Source organism: Harpia harpyja, chromosome 2 (assembly GCF_026419915.1).
Source record: "Harpia harpyja isolate bHarHar1 chromosome 2, bHarHar1 primary haplotype, whole genome shotgun sequence".
Classification (NCBI taxonomy): Eukaryota; Metazoa; Chordata; class Aves; order Accipitriformes; family Accipitridae; genus Harpia; species Harpia harpyja.
Genome location: NC_068941.1, coordinates 30479844 through 30497475, shown reverse-complemented (window position 1 = coordinate 30497475; position 17632 = coordinate 30479844). Strand labels below are relative to the sequence as shown.

At 59.3% G+C, this 17632-nt stretch overlaps 1 protein-coding gene across 4 annotated transcripts; it reads right to left on the bottom strand.

Annotated features, from left to right (window-relative positions):
• Nucleotides 1-1557: 1557 nt before the first annotated feature.
• Nucleotides 1558-16234, bottom strand: PITX2 (paired like homeodomain 2). Of its 4 annotated transcripts, XM_052774540.1 has the most exons (6): nucleotides 16090-16234; nucleotides 13638-13693; nucleotides 13298-13435; nucleotides 5745-6005; nucleotides 4671-4876; nucleotides 1558-2867 (listed from the first exon to the last, which is right to left on the bottom strand). In XM_052774540.1, the coding sequence occupies exons 2-6, from the start codon at nucleotides 13681-13683 to the stop codon at nucleotides 2304-2306; spliced, it is 1215 nt and encodes a 404-aa protein (XP_052630500.1). In that variant the 5' UTR covers nucleotides 13684-13693; nucleotides 16090-16234; the 3' UTR covers nucleotides 1558-2303. The 4 variants fall into 4 exon arrangements, with proteins under 4 accessions (XP_052630500.1, XP_052630481.1, XP_052630470.1 ...); XM_052774521.1 differs by lacking the exon at nucleotides 5745-6005; XM_052774510.1 differs by lacking the exon at nucleotides 13298-13435.
• Nucleotides 16235-17632: the final 1398 nt, after the last annotated feature.

Genomic DNA, 17632 nt, shown 5'->3' with positions numbered 1-17632 from the left:
GTACGGAAAAAAAACGAGGGGAGAGGCGTTGGGTCGGGGCGGCGGCGAGGCCGGGCACGCCGAGGGGGAGGGGGCCGGCCGCCTTTTCTCCCCCACCCCCCCGCCCCAAGCATGGAGGCTCGCTCTCTCCGCCGACCCCCTGGCAAAAACACACAGAGGAAAAGAAAACAGAAAAACGGGTTAAAAAAAAATAGAAAAGAAAAAAAAAGAAGAAGAAATTAAAAATTAGATGAGGAAAAAAAGGGGGGGGTTAAAAATTAAGAGGAGGGGGGTAATGGGGGCTGGGGTCTGCTCACTCCGCAAATGGGAACACGGGGGCGACTCCTCTTTTGGGTGGGGGAAGCGTTTTCCCCGTGGGAAAGCGCAGGGCGCTGACCTCTCCCCCCTTTCTCTGCCCCTCTCCCCGTCTAACTGCTGGGGGGGGGGACGGGACGGGGACCCCCCCTCCGCGGTGTCCGTCTGCCCGCCCGCCGGGGGAGCCCGGGGGTGGGCGAGGGCTCCCCCGGCGGCTCTTCCCAGCCTCCCAAAAGCGCGCAAGGAGCGCGCAAAGGCCGCGCAAGGGGCAAGCTCGCCCCCCACCGCGGTGTTTCCTCCCTGGCGTCCCCTGAGCACCTCGCCAGTTTACGCGCCTGCGGAATTTCTTCGTATATCGATATTCCCGCCGGGTCCTGCCCTCCCCCCCCCCCCCCCCCCCCTCCGCCAGCCCCTCCTTGCCGTCCCGGGGTGTAAACCGATGGGAGGGCCGAGCAGCAATTCATCTTGATTTGCTTCAATTGTCCGGCGATGGCAAAGTTATAATCCTGTATAATTTCACGAACAAGCAGGTTGAGAATGAATGGGTCGATATTATTTAAAACAAAACACACGAGAGCACGACCTTTCCCTTCAACGACGTGTTGCAGCACGAAGTCGCAGGAAACTCGGAGCTAACCTCTCAACCCCCGCGCTCCGCGGGGTTGCGGTTATTTGGGCTGCTCTTTGTTTCTCTTCATGTCTGAAAGGGGGATTTGGAAATAGAAATGTAATATTACATGAAGGATCTGCCCGCTGAAGGGAGAAGGTGAGCGCAAGGGGCGGCAAAGGGGAGAGATTATTTTGAACAGGAGCAGTTTGTTTGCAAATTGGCTTTTCTTTTCCCTTTTTTTTTTTTTTTTTCCTTCCCACCCCCTCTTCTTTAAAGTAATAAAAGCTTCCTTCACAGCGGGAGAAATTTATGCTCGAGATACAGCAACTTTGTGGCTGGTAATTCTCGAGGCCAACGATGTCAAATAATCCATTTTCTCGGGGCTGCGCGGGGGAATAAAGGGATCCTGCTGCACGGAAGGCAGCATACCCAAGCCCGGCGTTTCTCTAGCATGCAATGTTAGCGCGAGGGAATTCTCTCTCTCTCTTTTTTTTTTTTTCCCGCGAAACAAATGCCAGCATTTATTTGTATTGCAATAAAAAGTACTGCCCTGTGTTTCCAGAGAACAAGATCCAGTGTCAACGATCAGTCAATCACTGCAGACCAGTTACCGCTGCGCAGCTTGGCTCAGTAAATAAAAATCCAGACAAAACTGTATGCTGTATATTTTACTCCCATGAAATAAACCACATTTTTTTCATGTTTGCTGAAAAGTAAAACAATAATATTGTACGAAATGTTATACACAGGGCATGTTTTACATTGCAATATCAGAAACATCATTGCATCCACCAGAGGTACTATTCTAAAACTGATATTCACACAATGGTTTTTTTTTAATAATTATATGTTAGAAACATACAGTGTCGCATTTAGTATATACATTCCCTTGCTCGCAAGCGAAAAAATCCTAATCGCTTCTGTGTAACATGCTTTATTTTAAAGCCTAACCTTTTAAAAACACTGTTGATATTACTAACAACTGCTTTTATAAAATTAATTTGACATTTCGATATATATACATCCTTTCAGTCATTTTTATGTTAACAATGCTAAACTTAAAAAATAACAAGCTTATAGTAACATTAAAATGTCATATCATATCCAGTCAAACATTTGTCCATATATATATATATATATATATGTCCTTGTAACTGTTGAAATACTCTTAGTGAAAGAAAGATCTCAGAATCTGTAGGAGGTCCTTTGAAAACAAAGGAACTATCTTATTTCAGTGGTTTCCTCTTTTTTCCTCTCTCTCTTTTCCTCTCTCTCTCTGTCTCTGTCTGATTTTTCCTCCTTTCTCTTTCTCTCTAGTGCCCATTACTTTCTAGTGTAATTCTCAGTCTCTGCGGGAAATGGGGAGGGATTCCCATGCAGTGTTTCCTACTTGGGTGTCTCACACGGGTCTGTCCACCGCGTACTGGCACGCGCTCAGGTTGGAAGCGGGGTTCTGCACACTGGCATAGCCAAAACTGGAGTGCTGCTTGGCTTTAAGTCTCAGACTTGCCAAGCTGGAGTTACATGTGTCCCTATAAACATACGGAGGTGTTGGAGGAGCATAAGGACAGGCTGGCGTTGGCACTGCAGAATTCAGGGAGGGATTGCTCAAGTTGTTCAAGTTATTCAGGCTGTTGAGGCTGGAGCCGGGGACCCCGGTGACTGCCGAGGGTACCATGCTTGAAGACATACTCATGGAGGAGATGGAGTTTGGAGGGGAGAACATGCTCTGAGAAGACAGAGGGTTGACATTCATGGAGTTGAAGAAAGGAAAGCTTTTGGTGGAGAGGGAGGCGGAGGTCAGGCCCTTGGCTGCCCAGTTGTTGTACGAGTAGCCGGGGTACATGTCATCGTAGGGCTGCATGAGGCCGTTAAACTGTGGACCGAAGCCGTTTTTGCAAAGCTCGGCTTGCTGGTTCCTTTCTCTCTTTCTCCATTTGGCTCTGCGATTCTTGAACCAAACCTTGGAAACGGGGGGAGAGGGAGGGAGATGCGAGACGCGAGTTAGTCAGGAACCACCACCACAGCCCTTCGCAAGCTCTCAGGGCAACAGCCGACCCTGTCCCTATATACATACATACACACATATACATATATATATAAAAACGTGTAAGTACGTACACATACACATACATAGGTTTGCCTCCTCGCCTAGGGAGCCCCGCGCTGGGCTGGGGCTGCCGGGGCCGCCGAGCATCCCCCGGGCCCCGGGGCCGCTGGGGTTTAGCAAGGCAGATCCGCGGCTGTGCAATTCCCCGCACACACACCCCCCGCACCCCCCGGCATAATTCGCGATGCTCTAATTCGCGCCAGAGGCCAACGCTTCCTTCTTCTCTCTTTTTTTTTTTTCCCCCTCCTTTCTCTCTCTTTCCCCCCCTCCTTTCTTGGCTTATTCCGCACTGGAGCCATCCAGGGGAAATACAAAAGTGCAAAAGCGAGGGCAAAACGCCTGGAAACCCGCGGAATTTTAAGGCGATGTTTCCTATTACGGGGAAGGAGGGGGAAGCCAGCAACTAATAAATCCTTGCTTCAGTTTGTTAAAGCTACAAGTTCCTCCTGCGCGAAAGCTTCCAGAGCTGAAAACCACTTTCTAAACAAACTTGTTCGACTGCTCTTTGGCGGAAAAAAAAAAGAAGAAAAAGAAGAAGATGAAAAAAAATCGCCATTTAACAACGTGCTAAATGAGATCTAAGGGACCCTTCCCGCAGACAATGGGGAAAACGTGCCCTTTCCCAATCCACATCTAGGTGTCTGACCCGTCGGGCAGCCGCCAGCAGCAGCCTTACCGTGTGTATTGGAGCCGCCCCGGGGTGCTTGCAGGACCCCCCCCCGGCCGAGCCGGGCAGGGGCCACCCGGGCACCACGGGGACGGGCCCCGTCCGGCGGCACCGCGCCGCCCGAAACCAAACACACACACCCACCCCCCCCCCTTCCCCGCAAAAGCCCCGCCGCGACCGACACCGCTTCGTCCCCCAGCGAGGCACCGGTCCCCCCCGGGCTCCGCTCCCCGCCGCGGGGCTGCCCCGGCGCCGCACACCGCCGGCCCGGGGCGGCGAGCCGCCCCCGCTCGCTGCTGCCCCCCCGTTCTCACTGGCTCGCGTTCCTCAAGCGACGGCGGGGAGAGGATTTATGTGAGATTTCCGAAAATCTGGGGGTTCGGCCCGTTTGGGGGCTTTTTTTTGGTGCGGTTTTTTTTGTTTTGTTTTTTGTTCTCCCCCCCCCCCCCCCCCCCCAGTGCGGCGTTTGCACGCGAGCAGGATCCGGCCTCGGTATCTCTGCAGCGCCGTGATGGTCCCATAAATCTCGGAGGGGGAAAGGGCGGAGAGACACGCTCGTCGAATTGTGAAACCAAAAGAAAGAGAAAATGCAAGGAAGGGCACGTCGGGAGTGCCTCGGAGTGAAGTAAAAGCCCTTGTGTATTTTACATCTTTTTCTCATTAGAGGCAGCGCAGGTTGCAGCCTGTTCCAAGTTGCTTTCTTGGCTAATGTTTTCATTAGCGTTTCGATCAAAAGGAGCAGGACGCATTGCACGGTGAGGGCGAAACGTGCAGCAAACCATATTCCGGAGAGAGAGAGAGATCCCAATCTGTCTCGCTTTGACAGAAATGTCCTGCTCTGCCCTGCTTTTGTGCAAAGGCTCTGAAGTTTGCATACGAACCGAAATCGAAAGCAGCTGCAAACATTTCAGCCCTCCTCCCCTTCCCACCCCCCACCCCCCACCTCCGACCCCCGCTGCTCGGAGCCGGGGTGTCGTGTCGGGACTTACCCTAACCCTGGCCTCGGTGAGGTTGGTCCAGACGGCGATCTCCTCCCGGGTGGACATGTCCGGGTAGCGATTCCGCTGGAAGGTGGCCTCCAGCTCCTGCAGCTGCTGGCTGGTGAAGTGAGTCCGCTGCCGCCGCTGCCTCTTCTTCTTGGAGGGGTCCTCGGGCCCCGCATCCTCGTTCTTGCTCTGCTGGCTCTTATCTTTCTCTGTAAGGGGCGGGGGGGGGGGGGGGAACAAAAAACAACAAGGCGGAAAACGAGGGCTCCTCAGCCTCCTCAGCCTCCTCTCCAGCGGCTGGGGAAGGGCTTGTCCCCAGCGCCGCCGGATCCCGCAGACTGCCCAGAAGGCGGCTCGGCGGTGTAATGATTAACCCGCGCCGGCCTTTCGCCGCCTCGGGCCCTCCGCGCCCCGCGGGCACCCACGGGCGGCTCCTCCGGCGGGAACGGCCACCGCCGGGGCAGCGGGACCGAGCCGCCTCTCCGCCTGTCTGTATGCAGGTTTCTCGCCTATCCGTATCCGGATTCTTCTCCCACCTGTATACATGTAATCCCTCTTATTTGTCTATCTGTGCCCATATTATCCGCCTGCCTGTACGGTGCTATTCCTCTGCCTGTACACGTATTATTCGCCCATCTGTATCCACATCACTGGCCTATCTATATCCGTATGATTTCTCCCTTTATACCTGTATGATTTGTCCCTCTATACCCATATTACTCGTCCGTCTATACCCTCGTTACTCGTCGATCCGTATCGACATTATTCGCCGACCTGTATCCATATTTATTATTCGCCCACCGGTGTACACGCTGTTCGCCTATCCTTACACATGTCATTATCTTCCTATACGCCGGCACATAGACACCGCACGAGAAAAAAAAACAAACCACCAACAAAACCACGAAACGTGTCTCGGCTCGGCTGCGGGGCGCTCCCGGGGCAGAGGGGCGGCGGCGGCGGCGGCGCAGGACGGGCCGCGGGGCCGCCGGACCGGGACCGGGACCGGGACCGGGGCCGGGCAGGGCAGCGGGGCGCCCGGCGGGCGGGGGGTCCCTGCCGCTCGCCCCCTCTTACCTGCGGCCTCGGGGCTGGAGGTGTCGGAGATGGTGTGCACCTCCAGCCGGTGCTTGGCGGACTCCAGGGAGGAGCGCGCCTGCCCGGGCGCCAGCGCCGTCGCCATGGCCAGCGCGGGCTGGTGGTGGTGGCAAGATGATGAAGAGGAGGAGGAGGAAGGTGAGGAGGAGCACAGCTTATTCCCGGCTCCCAGGCGCTCCAGGCTTAACGGGTCCTTCATGCAGTTCATCGGCAAAAGGACGCCAAAGTCTACGTGCGCGCCTGGGGGGTCGATAGGAGAAGGTGTGCGTGTGTCTGTAGGTGTCGGTACGTGTAGGAGGGTCGGCGCGGCGGCCCCTCCGCGGGCGCGGAGCAGCCCCGCGGCTCCGGGGGGTCAGGGCTGCTGGGCGGGGAGCCGCGTCGGGGCGGGCGGCGCTCGGCTAGCGCCCGGGCGGCACGGCGAGCCCAGAAGCCCCCGCCGCCCGGGGGGGCGCGGCGGCGACGGGCGAGCGGGCGAGTCCGGTCCTGCAAGAGCCGTCACGGCGACACGGCTGCTCCCCGGCCGGCGGCCCCCGGCCCGCCGCGGGGCTCCGCGGGGCGGGGGCGGCGAGGCGCGGCGGCGCTCCGCGGGGCGCTCCTCTCCGCTGCCCGCGCATGGACCCGCGCCGCGCCGCGGCCGGCCCCGCACCGCATCAGCTCAGCCGCTTCCCTCTTGGCCTGACATCTTAAACCGGCGGCGGCCTTCCCCGCGCCGGCACGTCACCCGCCCCGCCCCGCCCCGCCCCCGCCCCGCCCCTCCACCGCCCGCCCCGCCCCGCCCCCGGCCGCGCCCCGCCCCGCGCCCCGCCCCGCTCCGCGCAGTCCTGCGCGTCCCCGACGACGCTCGCCCGGCGGCGGGCGCACCCGCGCCCCCCAAAACCTCGCGTTTTCCGCCCGGTTTGCCCCGCGGGTGGTACCCGCGCCCGGAGAGCCCGGCCTCCGCCGGCTGGCCCGCGGGGCGCCCCGTCGGGGCGGCTCCGGGCACGCCCGCTCGGCTCCGCGCCCCTCCGCGCTCGCGGACCCGCGGGGTGGGGGGCGGGAGGGTCGGCACTGAGGGAGGCGCGGCAGCGAGGGGGGAGAAAGCGAGGAAGCCCCGGCGCCGACCCCCTCGTCGTGGAGGGGGCGGAAAACAAACGGGCGGGGGTCGCGGCCGGTTAGACGGCGGATCTTCGACTGGTGACGGCCGTAGTAGCAGTAACAGCTACAGCACGGACAGCTAAGCGCGAACGGCAGCAATCGCCTCCCCTCTGCGGCACGGCTACGGAAAGCTTCACATCACGCTCGCAGGAGTAAAGGAGGAGCGGGCGCGCATCCCGGCCCCCGGGCGCTCGTAACCCCCGCGCTCGCCGGCTGTCTCGTCTCCCCCGGCCTGCGCCGACGGCGGAGAAAACGGGGGGAAAAAACCCTCTCGCCGGCACTGCCGCTGCCGTCCCCTCCTCGCAGCCGGCTTCCCAACAGCGAGCCCCCACGGCGGCTTTCCCACCCCGGTTTTACACCTTACTCGCGCCCTTACCCGCCGGGATCCGTCGTCCCCCCTCTCGGTGGGGACCCGCAGGGACCGTCCCGCTGCCCGGCGCGGCGCCCTGCACAGCCCCCGGACCCGCGCCCACCAAAGCCCTCTGCAGAGCCTGGCCGAACCCCGCACCGGGCCGGGCGCCGGCACGCAAACCTCTCACGCGCGGCCTCCCCACCAACCCCCCCTCCGAGGTCTGGGGGGCGGGGAGGCAGGATTTGACCCCTCGCCCCCGGGCAGCGGCGGTGGAGGGACGGGCTGCGCTGTCCCCCGGTCCCCGCTCACGGGCCCGCTTATAGCGCGGGGGGGGCGAGGCTGCTGTAGACTCGGGTCTCGCAGGAGGAAGGAGGAGCGGGGCTGTTTAATCTAACGCGGGGGCAGGTTGCCCTCCCGTGTTGGTCAGGACCTCCCGGGGCAGAAAAGCCTGTCCCCGAGCCCTGACCCCGGGGAGCTGCGGCCCTGGGAGGGATGGGGAGGCCCGGGGAGCCCAGGCGCGGAAAATGCAGGTCGCGCCTCCATCGTCCATTCCTCTGCACGGGCACGGGCATCGAAAAGTTACCGAAAGCTTCCCCTTGATGTGGCACTCCACACCCACATCCCAGCGCCCAAACTTTTCTGTATCCCGTTGCTTCCCCCCCCCGCAAGGGTCCTTCTCAGTGGCGATGCTCGTTCGAGGTACGTATCATCCCCCGCAATCTTACTTATCGCTAAATTATACATATTACTTTCGCAGCCTGTTAGTAAAGAAGGTTAAATTAATTTACATTCTGCTCATTATCTGGTGTTTAAATGACGTGTTTTTATCCCTGAGATTTGGCAAAGAATCTCTTTCCTCAGACCCCACAGCGTTTCGACGGAGACAATGCTCTTACATTTGTAGTGGATTTTAATCTGATAAGACTCTAATTTGCTTAAGTCTTTTAAATAGGGGGTTTAAAATGATTCTAGCCGTTTTCTTATTGAATTTCCTCTAATTCCCCCAAGATCATAAAGTATATGTGTAAAGTAAATATTTCCTCCCTTTGCACCGGCAGCAGATGACCTATAACTAAGTCAATATGAATCCAGCTCCATTCTGCACAATTTGTTTACCAATCATATCCCCGTTTCTTCTTAACCTCTCGCTACCTCCGTGGTCCTGCACCCAGAAATCCGCCCCCCCGCCCCCCCAGCCCTTCCCCACGACGGGACCGCGCCAAGACCACGGGCGCGGAGCTGCCCCGGCCTCGCTGCCAGGGGCACTGGGAGGGAGCGCTGCCCCTCTCCAGCCCCCACGTCGGGGTTGTAACCAGCCTGCAAAGCCCTGGGCGGGGGGGGAGCCGGAGGGAGAGGGGATACGGTGGTACCCCCCCCCCTTTTTTTTTTGAAGGGAGCAATGGAACCCTCTCGCAGATGAGCCCTTTCCCCCTCCCCCCACTTCCTTTTCTTTTTTTTTGCATTCATGTATCTTTAGTTAGTTTGGGGAAATGCTGGCTTCTTCCGCCGCGACTCGAAACGAAAAGTCCCTCCCGGCTGCGCGGCGCAGAGCGCTTTTTACGCGCTTGCAGGGCGCAGCGCCGGTGCCCGCCGGTGCCCGCCCCGCAGCGAGAGGGCCCTCTCTGTCCCGGGACACTCGGCGGGGGCAGGCGGGTCCCGGCCCGCTCCCCCCAGCGAAGGGGGAGAGGAGGAGCAGGGGCCGGCCACCGCGCCGCCCTCCCACACCTTCCCCAGGGCCAGCCCCGCGTCCCCCAGCCCCAGCCGGGACAGACCCTTCGGCCGTCCTCGCGTCCCCAAAAGCGGGGCACAGCACCGGCCAGGGCCCCGGCAGCCCAGAGAGAGAAGGTGCCCGCATTTCCTTACATGCCTTTGATGAAAACTCCCCCACCCTGGGCAGGAGGGGAGCTACCACGCAGCATTAGTTGTCATGGTGACCATAAATCACGTAAATCCAAAAATACCCACCTATAATCTGAGATGAAGCTTTTATTTCCCGAGTGAAATAATATTTTAAAAGCTGTCAGCCAACCGAAAAACAACCTAATTGTAGTCGCCCAAGTAATATATTAGCGGTAAAGGTTTCAATTAAAATGTCAAAAGTGTTTTTAATTTTTTTTTCCTTTTTTTTTTTCCTCTGCTGGAAACTCCCATCCCCCTTCGGGTTCAGGTCCTTGCCGCGAAGCCGCCCCGGCCGCCTCACCCGCGTACCGACCGTCCGCGCCTGCTACACGGGGCTGTCACCCCTCCCCACCAAAACCCCCTATTTGGGGAAATTCCTCCCTTCCCCTTTCGCCCGGCGCTGCAGGGCTTGCCAGGGACGCGCCCCGGTGGCCTGGAAGGCATCCGCCGGCTGCGAAAAACGGGGAATTGCGGCTGCTCCCCACCCCGCTCCACCTTCTGCATTTCCTTTTCAATTTTGTATTTTTTTTTTTTTTCCCCCGAGAGTGTTTTTCGACCTCCCGCTCCCGCCGGCGGTGCTGGCGGCCCGGGATCCCCGGTGCCGGCCCCGGTGGGGGAGGCAGGCGGGCCGGGAGCGGGGCCGGGAGCTGAGCGCCTCGGCTGGATGGTGCTGGGGGGGTTGGCCAGACCTACCCAGGGTATTTATTTTCCCACTTTTCCTTTATCTCCTAACGGGATCGTTGTTTCTAGGCGTAATACTCTCCTAAATGGATAAATTGGTTCTCATGTAGAGTCTCCAGCCAGTCCTGTTGTCTTTTACCTTTGGCTTGTTGTCTTTCGCCTATCTCGGATTACCGGGTATTCTCCTCGATGAAGAGCCATTAATTACCCGTTCAGTCAATATTAGGAAGACTACAGAGCTTTTTACATAGGATTAAGAAGACATCAGATTGTTCCGTTAGTATATTCCTCCTCACGAATAAGCTTTCGTTATACATTTCGTTTTCCCTGGAGTGAGGCTAACAACCGCTGCATATATTATTCTCAGGCGACGACGAAGGGAGGGGGAAATTATATATCCGAAGCGCAATAAATAACTTTTAATTTGCGCTCGGCGGGGGCTGCGGGAAGGGGCGCGCAGCTTCGCCGGCGCCGCGCAGGGGCAGCGCACCGGCGGAGTGCCTCCTCCCCGGCGGAGTGAGTGCCTCCGCCCCGGCCAGGGGAGACCCCGGCTCCACCGCTCGGGTCACAACGCCGGGGACAAATTTGGCCACGTTATGTGGCGGGGAGGGTGCCGCTCCGGCTCCGCCTCGGCCGCCCCCCCCCGTCCACCCCTCCCGCGGGGGCGGAGGCTGCGCGCCCACCTCGTCCCGGGGCTCAAAAAAGGCACCGGGGACCTTTGCTTTGCACGCTGCCCTGTCTTCAGCTGATCCGGACGGAAAGCTGAATCAGCGTTGGGTTTTTTTGGTTTTGTTTTTGAAAAAGAGATGTTAAGTTACGGAATATTTGGACCAAAGAATATTTTTTTTTTTAAAGAGTTGAAACAATCAATTTGTGATGCTGAATGATGATACAAGGCGGAACGTAATTTCAATGTCTTATGTTGGAGGCTGCTGTTTCAGCAATACCCAGATTATCGATTACAGGAAAGGATTCCTTCAGTAGAATTCACAGAGCTAACAAATTGTATAGATCACACATATATATACACACATGTGCACACACACAAATAGTTTAAGCATCCTCCCGCCCTGCATAAAAATTATTCGAATAAACCCACCAGCAACCATTTACGCGTGCTGTGGGGCTGTCGAAGCGTGTGCTGAAGTTTTCCTGATTTTGTGGGACTGGTCCCCCAGCAGCGATTTTCCCATCTCTCTGGGCAAACACGAGACCCGCCGGGCTGCCTTTGACACTCTAGGCTGCAATAATATTTTCATACTTTCCCAGTTAGCCTTTCCCCGGCGTGGCCACGGACCCGTTTCTTCTGGAACAACCCTCCCTCCCCGCGCCCCCTTCCCCGCGGGAATCTAGCGCGCCCGTGTTGTTTTGGAGGGTCTCCTACTGAATTTCGTTTCCTCCTTTCACAGGAGCATCGATTTGACCAAACGTTCGCATTTTTTTACCATTATTACCACTGCTGCTAGTTAGCGATTATCCTCCTTGCACCCACCGATGGTGCCTAACTCGCGAAATTACCTGACCGCCCTCGTAATTTACGAAACCGAACTCTGACGGGGACGGGGACGGAGGGGGTGTCCCAAATAACCCCGGCTCCACTTCCCCGCCTCCCACCCAGCCCGCCCCAAGTACCAGACTTTTGGCGAGGTAAATCCCATAAAGCATGAAGTCCTGACGGTCAGGCAAGACACAAGTCAACGAGCACCGCGCGATTAAAAGCAAATCAAAGCCAAGACCCAACAAAACCCGCCCGAAACACGAGAAAACACCCGTGATTTCTACAATTTGCAGCGAGTCGCCCGAGCAGCTCGGGGCGTCTCAGGACTTGCCATTATCCGTCGGCCAGAGACACGGGCTGGGGCCGCACACAGGCATATACCCGCACATCTGCAGGGGTACACCCGCACATCTGCAGGGATATATCCGCATCCGCGGTCGTTCCGCACTCCCCTTCCCCCTAACCGGCAAGGTTTTAATGGTCAGGCAACCCCGCACTGCTTCTTGGGCTCAGACTTCTATTTTAATTAATGGCATTAAAGGTGTTTAGATAGCAATTTCCCCTGCAGCCCGACGAGTGAAAAACAGACCGGCTGATTCGGTAACGAGGCAGGAAATTTTGCGTGTACTACAATAATCCGGGTTCATAATTGATGGTTAAGAAAATAACCATTTGTTTCTCGGCAGAGGAAGTAAAAGTTACCATGTCAGGGAGCATATGTGGATATTACTTTTATAAATACTTAGTCGAATAAAGCTGACTTGGAAGGGCTCATAAATTTATTATATCAGAAAGGTCCCCACTTTCCCATTAGATCGCGCTAAGGGCTTTGATTAAGACCACCTGTTTGTCGGGAGGAAAAGGCAGGGGAGGGTAAAAGGGCCTTTCTTATTTGCAAACCATATATAAAGCAATGTCACCCTTCCTTTCCACATTATTTAACACTTATTACTGGCCGAGGGAAAAAGTGCCAGACCCTAGTAAAGCCTATTTGTGCCCAATTTAATATCATGTATATTTCCGGGATTAAAAATTATCGGCTCGTAATACCTTCGCGTTTGGAATTACCCCGGCTTTCGCTCGCTAACCTTCCTTTAGCCTAAGCGTTTCTTCTTCTAGGGGTTTTGATGTCCAGCTAGCAAATCCCGCTTAAAGTCTCCGGGGGAGGGTGGACTCGGGAAGGGGCCATGGCTCCTCCTGAAATCCCTGGATGTTATTCGAGAAATAGCGAGCTGTTTGGCCAAACAGGGTTAATACCGTATTCTTACAAGGAAGTGTTTAACCACGAGACCAGGAATACGTGCATTATTAATTCACTCTAGTTTCCTGTATTATTAATTCAGGTTAATATATTTTATTTAAACAAAATTACGTTTATCTTGGATTAAACAGTCTCTCGAAATACAGAGCGCTTGTTTTCTTCTTTGTAATGTGTTTGCCTTGCTGTTTTTCTTTACCGCCCCTCGGGCTCACCTACCAGACCCCCAGAAAGGGGCAGGGGAAGAGCAGGCAGGAGCTCGCCCTGCCTGCAGACAGGGCACCCCGGGGGTGCCCGCCTCTGGGGGCAGGAGAGGGCTGGCAGCTCGTTTACGGCCGGGGGGAGGGTCAAAAAATAGAAAATAAAAATAAACACCAGGGCGACGCTTCGGGTAGCTGAAAGGCGCGCTGAGAGCGATGCTTTTGGGGGGGGGGCGGGGAGGGCGGGATTCGCGCTGGCGGCGGGTGATGGTGCGCGCCTGCAGCCGCGGGGGTGCCCACGCACCCCGCTTCCCCTCTCGCCGCGGCCGCGCATCTTCAGAGCCGCGCAAGTGGCGCCCGGGCGCTACGGAGCGGCGCGCCGCGCTGCGCCGCGCCGCCGGCGGGCGGCAGAGGGCGCCCTGGCGCCGCCCAGGCGGGCCCGGCGCGGAGCTCCCGCCCGCCGCCCCGGCAGCGCGGCCCGCGGAGGGGCGCGGAGGGGCCGCCGCTTACCGTTGGCGCTGGGGGGCGGCCGCCCGAAGAGCTTGCTGCCGGCGGGCTCCTTGCGGCCCTCCGGCGCCTCGCTGAGCTCCCCCTTTTTGACGTCCGCCTCCTTGGAGAAAAGACACTCGACGGCGGCGGGCTGCACCCCTGGGGACGGGGACACGGGGTGGGGGACACGGGACGGACACGACACGGGGGAGAGGTGGTCAGCGCCCGCCGCTGCGTGACCCTCCGCGGAGGCGGCGCCGCCGCTTCCCGCGGGCCGCTCCACCTGGCTCCGCACCCGCGCCGCGCCCCGCCCCGCCCCACACCGCCCGGCAGCGGTCCGGCGGGAGATGGTTGCTCTTACCTAGCTGAACACAGGCGGAGACAAGTTTGCGGCAGTTGGACTCCATTACCCGTTATCTGCAAAAGATGAAGGCGTCGGAGTTATAAAACAATTATTTGGGGAGCGAAAAATAAATGCAAAAAAAAAAACCAACCCAAAAAACCAGCCGCCCGGCAGCCACGTCGCGGCGGTGCTGGCGGCACCCCCACATTTCCCCAGCGATGTCCGCGCGATGCCCCCTCTCTCCGCCTCAACCTCGGGTCCCACCCGAGCCGCTCCACGGCTTAGGTGCAAACGCCCGTGGCGGCTTCCCCTTCCCAGCCCGTCGGACGGCTCGGCCTGCCTCCACCCCTCGTTATCTGGGGACGTGGAGGAGGGTCCCCGAACCTCGCGGCCGCGCTCTGTTCCGGGACAGCCCGACCCCGGTGCCAGGGTGTGCCGTGGGGCAGCGGGTACCGGCAGCCGGGCCCCCTGCGCGGCGGGCGGTGCGCGGCCGCGGCTGCGCCCGCCGAGGCCCCGCTCCCCGGCTGCGCCTCCCCCGGTCTGAGAGGTCGGGCGGTAAAATCACAGGATTAGTGCCTGATTGAGATGTCTGTTCGTGAGATATTACAAAATTCATTATCACAGCTCTCTACTAACTCGATATGAAGTAACACAGATGGGATTTTATTAGCCCAGGCTTCAAATGTTTACTTATGATAATTTCAGGGGAAATTTGCATGTCACCATCATTTCAGTAATCTTTCTTCTTCTTCTTCTTCGCCTCTTTTTTAATGTCTGAACCGGGCTCTTTATTAGCTGCTGCTTAGAAATGCGGCAGCCTGGAGCCGAGACACGTTTGGGATGAGCAGCGCCAGCCGCGGCGCCCGCCGTGCGGGGCCCCGCCAGCCCCGGCCCCGCCGCCCTCCGCCGAGCGGGCAGGGTGGGACCAGGGGGAAAAGGGGAGGAAAGGGAATTTAAAAAAAAAAAAAAGGAAGGAAGGAAAAGAAGGGGGGAAAGGGGAAGGTGCGGTTATCGGGACTCCTCTCCGGGTCTTGTTGTGAGACGGCGGTTTCTATTCAAAGCCCAAGGACGCCAGGGCGAAACTCCGCTCCCTCCAGCAGCCGGGCCTAGCACGCGAGCTGCGCCTAAATTAATCGGGAAGGCGATTAAGAGAACCTCAATTCTTCGCCGATGGTCCTTAAATCGGGATAGGTCTCCGTCAAGGTTAGTCCCGCACGACAAACCCAGCTGCCCTCCCCCGCCGCCTGCCTCGGAGGCTGATTTATCTCACGAGTGGAGACACACGGCTCCCCCCACGCACTCCGCCGCCACGGAGGGGAAGTTTTTCCTCTCTCCTGAACCGCCAGTCTCCTCGGAGTAAAGTGCCTTTCCCGGACAGATTATTCCTCCTTCCTCGCTCTCAGCTGCCCGTACTGCTCCTTCCCTTTCTCCTCTCCGTACCCTCTTCTAATTTTTGTTGCAAACCACATCGCAGCGGGGGGCCAAGGGGAGCGAGAAGCGTTTTCCTATTGTCTCCGGCCCGGCGACTCAAACGAAAGCAACTCCACTTGCTTTTCCATTTCCCTTTCTCCCAGCACTCCTCCGCTCGCAATTAAATATCTCGGCCCCTCCGTGCACCCACGGCCCCAACAAACGCACCAACCGGGAGAGCTTTCCCTTTCTCCGCGGCTTGCCGGGCCCGCTCCGCAGCAACCTGCTGGGAGCACGCCGGCTACACCAACTGCAGGACTCGGGCAAAAAAGCGGTGTCACACGGGATTTTTTTTTTTTTCTTATTGGTATCTATCGCTGTTCTTTCGGGAAAAAAAAAAAAAGCAAAAACCAAAAAAACCCCCAAACACACACAACGCCCCCCAAAACAGAGTCCCCTGGCAGATACCTCAGCAACGCCCGAAATACCGAGGTCCGTGATTTCGGCGGGAGGCTTTTTGTCAAGAGGCCCGCGGCCGCTGCCAGTGGCTCTCAAACGAAAGGGGGGCTCCGTGCGGGGCCTACCCCGCCGCGGTGCCCGCAGGGGCGGCCGGGCCCCGCCGCTCCCCCCGCGGATGGTGCCGGGGGGTCCCGCCCGCGGAGCCCGCAGCCGGCGGCGGCAGACCCGCCCGCACGATTTGCCGGCGCCCCGAGCCCGGCCCGGCGCCGCCGTCCCCCGCCCGGCTGCGCGGCTCCGCTGCGGGAAGGCGCTGCCAGCGCGGCCGCTCCGCGGGGCCGGTTCCCCGGCGGCCGCCCCGCCGCGGGAGCCCGGGGCCGGCACGGCGGGGAAACGGCGCGGGGGCAGCGGTCGCGCCCCTCGCCGCCAGCCCCGCGGGACGGGCCGCTGCCGCCCGGGAGGACGGCGGCAACTCCAGCCCGCAGCACCCTGCCCGGCCGGCCCGCGGCCCCACCGCCCGTCCCGGGGTGCAGAGAGCCGGGGCTGGCCGGCTCCGCGGCCCCGCGCCCGCCCCGCCGACGCCCCCCGAGACTCCCCCACTCACCGGGGCCGGCTGCGCTGTCCGCCCCCGCTGCTGGCGCTGCTGGTGCCGGTGCTGCCGGGGGCGGCGGGGCCGCGCCGGGCTCCTGCGCTGGCTGCGGGGCCGCGGAGCCGCCGCCGCCGCCGCTGGCTCCCTCCTTCCCCGGCCCTCCCGCGCCCCCGCCCCGCCCCGCCCGCCTCCCCGGGCCCTGACGTCACGCAGGCTCCGCCGAACGCGCCCCGCCGCCGCCGCCGCCGCCGCCGGGCCGGGGCGGGCGGCTCCGCGGGGCTGCGCGGCGCTCCGCGGGCACAGGCGCAGGCGGCGGCAGACCCCGGCCGCGGAGGGGGCAGGGGGCAGGAGGAAGGAGAAAAGGCGGCGGAGGCGGCGCGGCGGCGGGCTAGGTAGCCGGAGGAGAATCGAGGTGAGCGAGGGGGGCCGCGGCCCCTCCGCGCCCGCGCAGGGCGCGCCCCGCTCCGCCCGGCTGGGGAGGGGGGCACAAGGAACTGTGGCCAAAGTTGGCCGGGCCGGCGGCTGTCCTTGCACCAGGTGTGAAGAGGGACGGCCCACCCGTTGTGAGAGGTCTCGGTTCCCTTTTTTAACCCACCTTTTTGTAAATTTATTTTTTTTCCACTTTTTCTATTTTTTTTTAAATTCCGGGGGTTCTTGTTCGTGCCCGTAGCGCTAGCGCAGGGCCGAGGTAGCCGAAATCCTGCCGCTCATCTCTGTTACTCGCCCTGCCTCGCTTACGGGCGACGGCGAGAAAACACTACGGGCAGACTCTCTCCCCCTTTTCGCCAAACGACACCGAGCTGGCGCCAGGGGGGAATTTATTTTCGATTTTGTGATGTTTTTCCTCGTTTAAGAAAATAACGAAGTCGGATATCTCTATTGAGACCAAACTAAAGCGATGGCTTTTTCTCGCAGCATTTCCGCGGCTTTGTTTATAGAGGGACGACGCGAAAATAAAATAGGCGCTTTCTTAATGCGGGGGCTGCACCTGATCTATTTGTGGCTATTTTTAAATTATTTCAGCCTGGAGTGAATTTTAGTTATTTATAGGCGTGGGCAGGGGGCTAGGCAATTGTTGCCGGAGGCGGAAAGCGAACCCTCGGAAGCGGCCAAGTTTTCAGCGGGTCGTTTTGTCGGCGGCTGCTGGGGAAGCCCAGCCGCGTTCAGCAGCTCCGCCGCGTCCCGGCGTGCACAGAAAAACCCTTCGAGTGCGGCGCGGCAGCAGTTGCCACGCCAAGCGGGGAGGGCTGCTTCCTCTCGCAAGGAGTGAAATTGTGTGGGAGTTTTTCTAGGGAGAAATAAATGAATTAAGCGTGTCCTTGGCTACCTGTGTATCTGTCCTTGGGAGCGCTCTGCCAGGTGAAATCCCGTTTCCCCGCGCATCCGAAGGAGGAGCGGGAGTGAGGGGCACTCCCCGCTCCCACCTCGCACTTGCGTGTCCCCGGGAAAGGCGAACTGCTTGCGCCGGTGCGGACCTTCCCCACGCCCCTCAGCCCCGCTGTGTTTTGGACAGGGAAGACAAGGCAGGGCAGGCTGCGGCGCCCGCGTTGGCAGCGCG

Excerpts from the sequence above, each read along its gene's own strand:
- PITX2 (XM_052774540.1), bottom strand. The coding sequence starts at position 13,683 with ATGGAGTCCAACTGCCGCAAACTTGTCTCCGCCTGTGTTCAGCTAG. Across the intron at positions 13,436-13,637 it reads CTCCGCCTGTGTTCAGCTAG|GGGTGCAGCCCGCCGCCGTC; the intron begins GTAAGAGCAACC and ends CCCCGTCCCCAG. Across the intron at positions 6,006-13,297 it reads GCCGCCCCCCAGCGCCAACG|GCGCGCACGTAGACTTTGGC; the intron begins GTAAGCGGCGGC and ends TCGACCCCCCAG.